The sequence below is a fragment of the Annulohypoxylon truncatum genome, assembly GCF_022578515.1.
Source record: "Annulohypoxylon truncatum strain CBS 140777 unplaced genomic scaffold F4807scaffold_13, whole genome shotgun sequence".
Taxonomy (NCBI): domain Eukaryota; kingdom Fungi; phylum Ascomycota; class Sordariomycetes; order Xylariales; family Hypoxylaceae; genus Annulohypoxylon; species Annulohypoxylon truncatum.
This window is the reverse complement of record NW_025953799.1, coordinates 591,988-604,075: the sequence shown is the minus strand read 5'-3', so window position 1 is coordinate 604,075 and position 12,088 is coordinate 591,988. Positions and strand designations below refer to the sequence as shown.

Here is a 12,088-nt window from a genome sequence, read left to right as displayed (position 1 = left end):
TGGTGGATGAGCGGGTCCGCTATTGTAGGTAGAGTTTGAAAATCAGCCCTAAACGAGTTGTCCTATGTACCTTGAATCCTACCTAGGGTACATGCCGAATATCAGAGACATGCATGCTATGTAGCTTCGGTTCAGGCAGCAGAATAAACCGGATCGACAATATCTCGTATCAGGTACTCTCTCGAAAAGCTGCTGCCTTAGGAGAATAAATGCGGTAGAGTTATCTGGCAAGAATTAAAACCTATAATCGTGTCCCTTCTCATTTGTTAGATTTCTAAAACCTGACGGGTACCTAATACTTAGTGATTGTACAACAAAGTATAGTACGAGCAGGTTCATTCAGCCCCCCGCAAGTGCATATCGGGGATTGAAGCGGCTGTGCTGCAGCTGCGACTCCGCGCTTCAACTTTAACTTGGTACTCCTTTTATAATATTGCGCCTTACCTCACCTTACTAACTTTCTGATGATGACCCTCTCTTTTACTATTTTCTAATTTTCCGACCCTGTCGCTCTCTTAAACTACCTATTCCCCTTAAGTGCTTCATATCTCTTCAATAGCGCCCTTATCCTCGAGGCAGCTCTTATGTGAGGAGAGAAACACGGCGAAAATAAGAGGGCAATTATTGGGAGATATATATCTGTCTCTACCACATATTTATGAGTGGGTATCGAAATTAGACGAATTAAGACGTGGCGGCATCATGAACCTCAGCCTCCCAATTCGATCGTCGACGAGCTTAAGAAATCAGGCTAGTAGGAATTACTTCACCAACTACACACCACCATCATCGACAGAAGCCGTCAATGGCCCAGTACGTGAGCCCGCAAGGGGGCTCTTGGCTATCAATGACCGCCTTATAGTCGGCGTTGATTTTGGCACCACATTCTCCGGGTGAGTTCGGCTTCTTGCCACCGTCTAGACTCAAAGCAGGTCCGGGCGTACTTACGAGCAGGCAATTGGGAGTTGGTATAAATGTGGTTCTGTTTCTTTATGGTTACTATATGATTCACCTGCTGTCTCATTTGTGGCTTGAATATCGTTTTGTAGTCATGAAACGCTGACCAACCCCATAGAGTAGCGGCAGTATATACGTCGACGCCAGATGACGTCGAGATTATCAAGACATGGCCGGGTGGGAATGGCATCACATCTGACAAAGTTCCCACTGAGATATCCTATGATTTTCCACCAAATCCGACTCCAGAAACCCAACCCAATGTCAAATGGGGTTTCCAATTCAAACCCGAGGAGTCGCGGTTACGATGCATCAAGCTCTTCCTCGACCGCTCACAGAAGCTGCCCTTCTATGTTAGCCCACAGGAGACCGCCACTCAGCTTAAGAAGTATAATAAGACCGTCATAGATGCGGTTAGCGACTACCTCACTGAGATTTACAAGCACACTATGGACACGCTCACCCGGCGGTATGGCGAATCGTTCATGGCGTCGACTAACGTGGACTTTGTGCTTACTTGTCCGGCCGTATGGTCTGATGCTGCAAAAAACGCAACACTACAGGCTGCTGAAAGGGCAGGGATGGGCCTCAAAGCAGATATCCAGATAATTAGTGAGCCTGAAGCTGCCGCTGTCTATACTCTCAAGGCTATTCAACCAAATCATCTCAGCGTAGGAGATAACTTTATCGTATGCGATGCGGGTGGTGGAACGGTAGAGTCAGTGAACTTGGTAGGATCCCCCGCTCATGGAACCAATAACTGATGAAACCGTGTAGTTTGATCGCATATAAAATAATGTCACTTAAACCTCTAAGAGTAGAGGAGTCTGCTGTTGGGACTGGCGGCCTTTGTGGAAGTGCATTTCTAAATTACAGGTTCGAGGAACACGTTCGAGGCAGACTCGGCCATAGTAAGTTTGAGGAGATGAAAACAAAGAAGGCCAAGACGTGGCAAATGGGTCTTCGATATTTCGAAGAATTTGTGAAGAGAAATTTCAACGAAGATGAGTACCAGGAGGTCAATGTCCCGTAAGTACTTCCGACCCAGCCTCTGGAAGTTGTCCACTCACAGCCCATAGATTCCCAGGACTTCCCGATGACGAAGAAGCGCGGATAGACTCTGGATTCCTTGTCATGACCGCCGATGAAATCAAGGGGATCTTCGAGCCTGTGGTCAAAGAAGTCTGCGATCTGGTCCAAGGTCAGGTAGATGGTCTCCGTGGCAAAGGAGGTATCGTATCAGGTATCATACTCGTCGGAGGGTTTGGTCAGAGTGACTATCTTTACCGACGGCTGAAGGCGCACTTCACGAGCGCGGCCCCGCCCCCGTACACAGAGCGGCCGACCCACGCGGTCAGCGCCGCCGCCGCCCTTGACGGAAATGGCAATATCGAAGTTATGCAGCCTGTATATGCCTGGACGGCTGTTGTTCGTGGCGCTGTACTCCGCGGACTCGAAGGCAACATGGTTATCAGCAGGAAGGCGCGCATGCATTACGGAACGTCCTACGCAACTGTCTACGACGAGGAGAAACATAGTGTGAGCGAACGGTACTGGAGCCCCTTGTGGGAGCGGTGGATGGTCAGCGACCGGATGCAGTGGCATATAGCCAAGGTGAGTCATCCCATTAACTTATCAGCGAACTAAAGATCCGGATCTTTTCTTCTCCCCAGTCCCTTTACCCGGCTTCTCAGTATTGTAATTCCTTGCTACACGATAATGCATCGTCTTATCCTATTTTACCTATTGTGATTCTAATCCTATATTAGGGCGAAGCCATCTCCCCCCTCTCACCCATCGCCTTCCACTACACTCGCAACTTCCGGCCCGGACAGTCGCTAGTGGTTACAGACGACCTGATCGCGTGCGAGGCGGACGAACCCCCCGCCGCGTACTCGAGGGAACTAGTGCACGTGTGCACACTCACTACAGATCTGAGCGCGGTCCCGAGAAGCCTGTTTACGAGATTAACGACGACGAGAGGCGTCGAGTTTGACAACCTCGACTTTACCCTCGAGATGATCGTCGATAGCGCGGGCTTGAGCTTCGAGCTGAAGGTCGATGGGGTCAGATACGGGAGGGTTGAAGCCGAGTTTCATTAGCGTTGAACGACTCAAATGGAGAGGATGAGAGACGGTGATGAAGAATGGTGGGAAATTTCCGGATATAGTTATGAATGAGATGCCTAGGGGTGATGTAATTAAAGGGGCCGCGCTAGGCAGGAAAGTTGACTTGCGTTATAGTCTCTACATATAGGGAATCATTCAGATTTTTACTTTCAAGTGAAGTAAGCCTACACTCTGAGAGAGAATATGTTGCAGAGCGTAAGATGAAAGTTACAGGGGACAACAACCGATTCTAGGGGAAAGGGAGCCATTGGACTTAGAAACCGAGGCTTCCATATCGGCGCCGAATCAGACCCGCGAATTCTTGTTCTTTTCGTCCAGCTGTTGGTTCCTCTCTCCGATAGGGGCATTATTCCGGGTATATATATATACGCGTGGGTAAGCAGCAAGGACAATTACAGGACATACAGGAGTTAGATTGGGGGATCGAGGGAGGCCTCCGATTTGTCCTGTCTCGACTCCGGAACCTCAAGTCCGAAGAGGGGCAGAATAATTGTCTTTTTTTTTTTTTTCTCCATTCTACTTATTTAGATATTTGGATTTTGATATCTAGGAGATTGTCCTGTATCACCACCTATAGAATTGAGTATAGCGAATAAGCAGTTATAGCGAAGGTTAAGAAAAAAAAGAGGAGCCCAAAAAGTTCAGCTATGCTGGAGCGAGCAAAAGGCAAGGAAAAAGGGAACCCACGTCAGCCTTCGGCGACCGCTGACTGGCTGGCGAAAAACAAGGCAACCGTCCGCCTGGGAAAAAGTGGTCTCTTGCTTGGTCTGACGCCCGGCCGCGCTGTCCAAACACCCCGGCCCCACGGGCTTACGCCCCCGTGCCATTGGAAATATGGGGCCTTTTGCCTGTCCATCTTGCACCGAAAGGGATTTTTGGGAGGTGAGATTGTATTCCGAAGGGCGTGGGAAGGGCGGGGATGTTATGTTTGACGTCTAGTCATGTATGCCGGTGGTTCTCTCTCTCTCTCTCTCTCTCCACATTGGAGGGGATATTGTATATGTAAATAGTAAGTAGAAATCTTAAGCTTTAACATACCTATCTAACTACCTACTCTCTTTTTACTCGGTCGGCTAGGCTATTCTTCTATAGAAAAACGATCTCTCTTTACGTTTTTAACGACATTTTATAATTCGTCGGATGAGAGAGTACGCATACGTTGAGCTAGCTAATCGCACCAAATACACCTGAAAAAGGGGTTCTCAGGCCAGGAGAAGGAACGCAGGATATATTCTTATGGATGATCTTATATGAAAATCTACAATTCTTCACGATTTAGATGCTTAAGGACTCACTGGAAACTGTCCTGTTTCCATCCTATTGGGACCAGACGACGTTCCGCAGTGCGACGTCGCCACCCGAGTATACCTATAGCAACAAACGTGACTAATCGTGATCAGATACAATGGCACGACATAGCAGACCTACTATTTAGGCCACCATGGTTTTCTTATCAAGTGTCAATATTGAGTTTTCACATTTGTCAGGGTGGAAAGTTGGTTGGTTAGGGAAATTCTGCAAGCGGTCAAGTAGATTAAAGACAAAACGAGGCGAAGCAAGGCAGCTTCGCCACCGCGGCACAATGTACGCAAGTCCGTCTTAGGGGCAAAGTTGCGGTGAGAGAAGAGAAGGAATTTTCGTTATAATCACAGAAGATAACTAACACAAATATGAAGTGCTATCATGTTCTCCCTGCGTTTGCGCCACCTTTTGAACCCGTCTCGATGACATTCTTCCGGGTATCATCTGGTCATTTCATCATGTTCATCATTCAGATATTCGTTGATACAGCTGACCCGAACGCCTCGAGATTGCCTAGCGGATTGTCTCGACAATGCTAAAGGGAAAAGTCATAACGTCGTCAAGTTGAAAAAAAAAAGAGCGCAGCCCTGTTAAGAGATCATGATGGAGATTTCATGCGATGGCTTGTCCGCCCAGCGCCTCTCTGCTCCAGTCGAGGAGCATATATACCCAGAGTACCCTGCCACAAATATGCATCCCCGGACACCCCAACTAGAAGAGCAAGCGAGCTTACCGACAAACCAATAGTCGGCACCTTCACACTTCCCCCTTGCTGGTCTTGTATCGCATCGGCGATGCAAACGTGGGCAGGATAGGCAGCCTAAGGAGAGCTGTAAGGCTGAATGGTGTGCGATTCTGCCTTGCCGATCTTCCATGCATGCTGCAGTGAAAGGGCACTTCCGACATGCATTCAACGTTTCAACGTAGAGTATACAATATGCGCCGGGAATCACCCCATAGTAGGGAAGGCTTCGTCCTAGGGTATGTTAAAGGGAAAAAAAAGGAAAAAACAGAATGATAAATGACAATTAAATAAGACAGGAAAAACATCAGACCCGTTCAATATGGACTCGGCAGGGGGACCGAGACTTGGGGTGAACTAAACGGGTATACGTAAAACGCACATCGGTTGTCCTGCCGAGGATCCATCCATCGCGGCAGTGCGGCTCTGCTTAGTTCGCGAACCATTTTCATGTGTTCATGTGGGTATGCTAGGCGCTTATAGCCTTACCCCCTCCCCTCAATTCGCCGCCGCGAACGGCGATTGATTTTGTTTTTAATGGGGTCATCTCTTCTTCTTATCCTTCTTGCCCTTCCTCCGTTGCCTCTCTTCTTTATCATGGTCTATTTGAACCATATTTGAGCGTTCCGCCTGTCTCTGTTTCTCTGGCGGCACAAACCCGTGTTTGTAAATACCCTTCATGTGCTCGCGGGGGCATGGCAGTCCATGCCATCTTCTAACTTCATTATAGCGTCCTTCTGAAATCAATCTGTACTTGAACAAGTGGTCAAGCATGTGGTAATCAGGGGCTATATCGTTCGCTGTCTTGCCATCTGCGATATGTTCGCGAATGTGCTCCATTCTATTGTGGAAGTTAAGGCGACGATCGTTATTGGCCTGAGGGTCCTTGGCGTCGAAGTAGAAGTCATTACAGAACCAACAGACTGTTTTTTGAGGAAGCTTGTCCTGCAGATGGTCTCTGATGATATGCTCGATCCAGGGCTCGATATCTTCAAAGTTAAAGTGCACATCGCAGCTCCCTATTCCAACGAACTCACACGGCAAGGCGTATGGCACGAGTTCCGGGAGCTGATATTGGTTCTGGTCATAAGGACCTTCCTCGGCATAGGTCGTGTACTGAGTAGCTACTGAGTAGCTGCTACCAGTCGATGACGCGGAGTACCCAGCGTTTGACGAGAATCCGCTGTCGCCGGAGCCAACGGAACTAGAGCTGACTGACTGATTACGCCGAGACATGGTGAATGATAATAGGGGCGGAAGAGTAGGAGTAGGAGTTGAGTTTGAGGTTGATGTCGAAACGATATGATGCAGACGGTATTCGTTAACGACACAGATACAGGTCGACAGACGAGATCAATGAAATGAGCCAAGCCAGACAGATACGAAGTCAATTCTGGATTGTTGCGACAGGGGCCGAACGCCAACGGCGATATTGGCGGCCTATTAAGTGTAGCGGGGGAACTGGATCCGACGGAGGTATATGGACTTCGGACTGGCTACGTGCAAGCTATAACTTAAGGTTACACGTCTCTAGAGTCCTTCGACCTGTGATCGGCGACGTTACGGCTAACAGGTCAGAGACTAATAAGGGCCTTTTAAGAGCAACCGGCGGCTGTCCAAGGGCTTTTGCTTTTTCGAAGGGTGCAACAATATGATCTTCGGGATGAATATGGATAGCTTAGAGCCAAGCTGACCCACTTTGCTGCAGAAACCGAGTCACAACAGGTTATGGTAGTGACCCCGAGCCTAAGTGAGACGATTGAAGAAAGGGGGGGTGGGAAGAAAGTCGAAAGATAGGATTTGGGTAAAGGCAAGTCCAGTTTTCTCCTAACTCTACAAATCCAAACAGAGATTTATATTCGTTAGAAGATGAGATGATGAATTTTGCGGAATTAGGTGTCGATGAGGGGCTCCGTCTTCCGGGGTCGTCAGTCTTCAAATACCAAAATACCAACCCTTACCTGATGAGCCAGCAATTTTCGATGTTGTTTTTTCTGGCAGGGGTAGTATGTATACATACATACGGCCTATTATGTCCACTTATTAGCAAAATAATGGACTTATTATAAGCACCTCGGGCGTTGGCACCCACCACTTTGCTTCTTGAGTGCGCATCCAACCCTCCAGATGCTTGCTGCATGATTACCCCCATTATCCAATTCTGACCAGCAGAATGTCTAGCGGGAAGAGCTGCAGCTACGCTATCTAGGCAAGCACCTCTCGTTGCTCGAATAGTGGTGAAACCCGGTCCCTCAAAAACGCGACGTCTTCTTGGGCCACAACTACCCGATACGCGATCCGAAGATCGGCAGTCTCGCGGAAGCGGCGTGCAAGGAAAATAATAACGGCCATCTAATCTTGCCATCCGGGGGGGGGACTTGTTACAGGTCTAGCCAACTCATCCATCGCATGCCGGAGAGTGGTGGGTAATCGAATCGATGCCCAGATGATGCGAACCACCATCAACTCCTGTACCAATCAACCTCACTCCGAGCTACAGAAGTGGGCTTTCGTGGGGGATACCTAGGTAGGAGTCATCTGAGTCGGAACAGGTTGTTATACGCATAGAAAGACCGTGCAGAAGACTCGTCACGTTTTCACCCTGTTACTGGCGGCTGCTTTTCTTCCGGATCGGTTGGTAACTAACGCGCTCTCTCACACACACTTACTCCGTCCTGGAATACCTAGGTAAGTAATTCCGGCTTGGTACGCGATTCGTCTATCATAGCCAGGACATGTACCCATCAGATTTGAAGTGCCGGCCGATCGTTTGCGACTAAATCTTTCTTCTTTTTCTGAATATACTACTTAACCTTTTGTTTTTGGCAGTATCATGCCTACAAATCTTCTAGCTCGCCCAACATGTCGAATTTGTGATCCGACCTCTCAAGTCGGTTGGCGTCGTGTTTACGAATGTGTTGGGATTCGCTTTTGTCGTCATAGCAACCTTCTGCCTGCGAGTTGCTATTACGTTTGGATTATCATTAGGCACGCATAATACTAGCGTATGATTTGGGCAGTCCCGGGTTCAACCCCCAGATCACCAGCAATGTCACGTACTTGCCTTACGACTCAATCCGTCAGCTCTGGGAAGTCGCCTGTATGGTTTCCCTGGTCATCTCCAGAGCTCCCATAGGCTGGGCAACCGGATCACAGAATTTATATGCCAAGTATTCAACCACAGAGTCAATACGCCTAGGAAGCGGCAGAGCGTTCCGTGTAATACAGATGTCGATCCGGTGGTCAGACGCAGACAGCGCAGAAGGGCTAATCCGCATAGTAAGCAGGCATTGCAGAACCGGTGAAAGCGTAAGTGTCCGATTGTTGCGAGCGGGTGTCTGTTTCATGATTTTTTTTTTCTTTCCTTTCTTTTTTCTTAGGCGATTAGGTGAGAATATCCATGACGAACAATCCTATAATGAGTTTGCGTCTAGATTTGGATTATTCGTAGGAGAAGAACAGGTGGGCAGGGCGTGATTGTATGCATGAGAACTGCATTGAGCCAATTGAGCCAATGGCTCAGACGCAATACAACCTACAACTTCTCCAATAGGCTCAACCCATAGGGGGGGGATACAATTGAGGAGAGACAGAGCCTCAATTTTCGGGGTTCTCCACACTGGCACACTCAGCTCAGTCCCCTCCCCTCAGTCTCATTCGATTCTGTTGCTGCTGTCTACCCCCGGTTTCCCACCTCCGCACCTCCGCAGTTGGGCAGTTTGGGACGTGTCGCTCAGATTTAGGTTGAGTACACGACCTCTTAGATTATTCGAGGTTCTGTTTCAACCTATTGGATACTTGCTTTTACGTCCCGTATCTGTGTCTGTGTGTCTGTGTGTCTGCAGTATACACTTGATCTTCAGATATCAAGTTGCGTCCTTTGTATGGTAAAACATGGGACGCCACATCCAAATGTGAGATCTTGCTCAGACCACTCGAGCTATCTCGAGCTATCTCGATCAAAATGTTAAAGTCATCGCCATTTTATCTCGTCCATTCTTAGTAAGGTAGTTCGTTTCATTCGGGTGTGCAGAGCACCCTAGCTTTTGCCACAACGTTCGTAAATTGCGGGTGGCTGCCGTTCTCGTCTCCCTTTTTGATGATGCCAGGGAAAGTTACACAACATATCTCGCGTCCTGAAAGGCTCTCTTCATCTTCAGCTCCAATATCCTCCATGGTAGATGCCTCGAACAAGGTTCTTTGATGAGGGATAACCTTGGGCATGTAGACTTTGAATGTAGCTTTTTGAACTACCAAGAGACGTGCTAATTCGACGGCGCCGTGTACCAGAGTACGAAGTGCATGATCCCGGGCATCTGTTGCGTTGGCGTCTGTAATCGCATCTAGAATATGATTGACCTTAGAGATTACGGATTCGATCGTTAGTGTAGTTTCTTCCTGCATCCGCCGAGTGGCCTCCTTTCGGAGCATGGTGAGTGTTGTGGCACGCCATTGGTTCACGGCTTCTACTGAGCCTACCAAAAGGGTCAGATATCTCCCTAATGCAAGCCTAATGATACTCACTGAGTGACGCAAGATACTTCTCAACCTGAGCCAATTGGTCGGCCTGATCTTTGGGAACACCAACGAAGTAGGCGTTGAAGATCCTCTCCATCAGGATGCTGGAAATAACATTCTGCAAGAGATGCACCTTTGCCGACGATGCAAGCTCCTCATACATGGGAACGAGTTCGTCAAGGTCGTGGGTGATCGCCTCGTCAACGTGGGTGAAATCTACGTCATGGTTAGTCCGTGGCGTTCAAACCGTACGCGCGGTCGAATGGCCCTACCAAGCTTCGCTCGTCTGAAATGCACGATAACCCAATTCTGCAAGCCATTCCCCAACTTTGTCATTGAGTCTCCGAACTCCTCATCACTCGTTTGGTGACCCCTGGCGGTGCTGGTGCTGACCCACTGTTTAAGGCCGGCGATATGGCCCTTTAAAGACCGTATTTCGTCGTCGCGTTCCTTTAGCTCCCTTCGTAGGACCTCCCATCCCTCGCGCAATTCAGCTCGTTCAGCTTCCCTCACGTCAACCTCGGCTCGCAACAGTTGCAGCTCCGTTTCAGCTCGTGCGAATTGCTGGTTTAGACTTGAATGCTTGGCCTGCCAAAAACTTGCCGTCTCGCCTTCCCTTTGGCAAAGTTTTTCCAATTCCAGGGTGAATTCTGACTCCATAATGGTAAGTTCCCGTTTCAACTCCGCAATCTTGTCGTCTTTTTCTTTGAGGAGGATGCTCTCCTTCTCCTTAGCAGACAATGATGCGCCATTGTCTTTGCTTCCTGATGTCGAAGCTTCGTGAGCGCTGTCGTTGTCCGGACCGTGTGAAGAGGACGAAGTTGAAGCTGCGCGAGTGAGCTGCGCACGTGGAGGAGGAGAAATTATACTGTTTCGTGATGAGGCTGAAGAGCGTAAAGTATGGGAATTTCCCCGCCGCTTCTCAGGTGGGCTCATTGCCGTAGTTGTGGTCCGAAAATCAGGGCTCGACACACGGAACGTTGTTGGGAAAGAGTTTGAAATTGGAGGTTTCAAGTGGACATATCGTCCGGCTGCCTAATTATTATTACTTTTTACATGGAAGTCCACATCAGCATGTACGGAAGGAACAGTTGACATCGGCATCGGCATCTGTTTGAGGCTGGCGCAGCTCAGCCCAGTGTGGGTTATTGGCGGCTTTAATTCGGGTCTACGTACTTGTACAACCCGTACAGTAAGTACATGTACCTCCGGTTCAACCACATACTTCCAATGTTAATTGTCAAGCCCAGAATGAATAATTTAAGAATGGTGGTAATAGACAGCTAATGTAGGTATTGAAACGTTAAGCGATATCGATTTCTGCTTCGATTTCATATGCTTCATCCCCGTCTTCTTGCTTCTTTGCGCCCATCTTGCAAATTGCAATCTTCTCTACCGGCATATCTTCCATCCATACGAAGTCACCGTATCGATCTAGTATCCCACTCGCGTCGATCAGCAGCTTGCGCCCCCTTTTCCTTCCCTTATTAACGTAAATTGTGTTTAGGATGGTAGCGTGTAGTAGTAGTGGACGATTTTCCACGGCCATTAGTCCCGCCTCCTGAAAAGTCGACCGCAAGTTCTCACAAAATCGCTGCAGGTGTCCTTCAGGGTCACTTGGTGATGCATAAAGTACCGACGCTTTAGACGCCGACGGTTGCATCGAGTGTAGGCCTCTCAGTGTTAAAGACAGCAAAGGTGGCGGCGATCCACTCGGTTCTTTCGTTGTGCCATCAGGTTCTCGAGCTGAATTTGCGGCGGCTGAAGTGACTTCAGCGGCTTTGATGCTGGCCAATATGCTTTTGGGTACCAACGTCTTTAGTAATGTCACAGCTTTCTCGAGGCCTTCGTCCTTTGGGAAGCTCATGACGCCAATTGTCAAGTGAAGCGTACCGAGCGGTCGGACGGCTTGCTCAGGTATGGCAAAGCTATCTGGGCTGGTCACATCTGCACCAAAAGCTGATAGACTCGTTGAAAGTTGATGGCGAGACGCCCTGGTAACAAGTGGCAGGCACAGAAAATGCGTAGGTGACGGCAGTGGCGGCATGTTGAATGCCCAACGCACTGCGATAACTCAGACTTTGGAGGAATAGGTAGGTGTCGAAGAGGTGTCTTGAAAGAACGACTAGTGCAATTACAACCTGTAAAAGCTGACGGGAACCCAGTATTTATTTGGAGGTAAATTGGAAGTAACAAAACGTGGAGGTTATGTAACTATAATCAATACCTAAGCATGAGGATGATACTCAAGAAACAGGTCAATGCCAACATCCCAAGTTTGTAACCGAGAATAAGCTTTTTCGGGTTTACATGTTAATGTTATACTAGAGCAGGAAGTACCAGGCTCAGAGGGTACAACTCCAAATACCTGTTCACGTGCAAGCCACCATTTAGAGACCCGGAATCATTGGTCTCCATATTATCTGAATGTATGCGGAGT

General features: G+C 48.5%; 4 protein-coding genes across 4 annotated transcripts; 1 reads left to right on the top strand and 3 right to left on the bottom strand.

Annotated features, from left to right (window-relative positions):
- Positions 1-196: 196 nt before the first annotated feature.
- On the top strand, positions 197-3,155 carry F4807DRAFT_66720 (actin-like ATPase domain-containing protein). The gene is made up of 5 exons (XM_048003324.1): positions 197-893; positions 1,076-1,675; positions 1,735-1,986; positions 2,037-2,571; positions 2,727-3,155. The coding sequence occupies exons 1-5, from the start codon at positions 703-705 to the stop codon at positions 3,057-3,059; spliced, it is 1,911 nt and encodes a 636-aa protein (XP_047854971.1). The 5' UTR covers positions 197-702; the 3' UTR covers positions 3,060-3,155.
- Positions 3,156-5,300: 2,145 nt separating this feature from the next.
- Positions 5,301-6,780, bottom strand: F4807DRAFT_66895 (uncharacterized protein). Its single transcript, XM_048003325.1, has one exon. It carries the CDS (start codon positions 6,364-6,366, stop codon positions 5,674-5,676), a length of 693 nt encoding a protein of 230 aa, XP_047854970.1. The 5' UTR covers positions 6,367-6,780; the 3' UTR covers positions 5,301-5,673.
- A 2,097-nt stretch (positions 6,781-8,877) lies between these two features.
- On the bottom strand, positions 8,878-10,767 carry F4807DRAFT_66639 (uncharacterized protein). The gene is made up of 3 exons (XM_048003322.1): positions 9,921-10,767; positions 9,655-9,864; positions 8,878-9,605 (listed from the first exon to the last, which is right to left on the bottom strand). The coding sequence occupies exons 1-3, from the start codon at positions 10,582-10,584 to the stop codon at positions 9,148-9,150; spliced, it is 1,332 nt and encodes a 443-aa protein (XP_047854969.1). The 5' UTR covers positions 10,585-10,767; the 3' UTR covers positions 8,878-9,147.
- A 21-nt stretch (positions 10,768-10,788) lies between these two features.
- F4807DRAFT_423452 (kinase A anchor protein) lies at positions 10,789-11,954 on the bottom strand. The gene has a single exon (XM_047997778.1). It carries the CDS (start codon positions 11,693-11,695, stop codon positions 10,952-10,954), a length of 744 nt encoding a protein of 247 aa, XP_047854968.1. The 5' UTR covers positions 11,696-11,954; the 3' UTR covers positions 10,789-10,951.
- Positions 11,955-12,088: the final 134 nt, after the last annotated feature.

Excerpts from the sequence above, each read along its gene's own strand:
- F4807DRAFT_66895 (XM_048003325.1), bottom strand. The coding sequence starts at position 6,366 with ATGTCTCGGCGTAATCAGTCAGTCAGCTCTAGTTCCGTTGGCTCCGGC.
- F4807DRAFT_66639 (XM_048003322.1), bottom strand. The coding sequence starts at position 10,584 with ATGAGCCCACCTGAGAAGCGGCGGGGAAATTCCCATACTTTACGCTCT. Across the intron at positions 9,865-9,920 it reads TTTCAGACGAGCGAAGCTTG|ATTTCACCCACGTTGACGAG; the intron begins GTAGGGCCATTC and ends ACCATGACGTAG. Across the intron at positions 9,606-9,654 it reads GAAGTATCTTGCGTCACTCA|GCTCAGTAGAAGCCGTGAAC; the intron begins GTGAGTATCATT and ends CCCTTTTGGTAG.
- F4807DRAFT_423452 (XM_047997778.1), bottom strand. The coding sequence starts at position 11,695 with ATGCCGCCACTGCCGTCACCTACGCATTTTCTGTGCCTGCCACTTGTT.
- F4807DRAFT_66720 (XM_048003324.1), top strand. The coding sequence starts at position 703 with ATGAACCTCAGCCTCCCAATTCGATCGTCGACGAGCTTAAGAAATCAG. Across the intron at positions 894-1,075 it reads TTTGGCACCACATTCTCCGG|AGTAGCGGCAGTATATACGT; the intron begins GTGAGTTCGGCT and ends CCAACCCCATAG. Across the intron at positions 1,987-2,036 it reads TACCAGGAGGTCAATGTCCC|ATTCCCAGGACTTCCCGATG; the intron begins GTAAGTACTTCC and ends CACAGCCCATAG.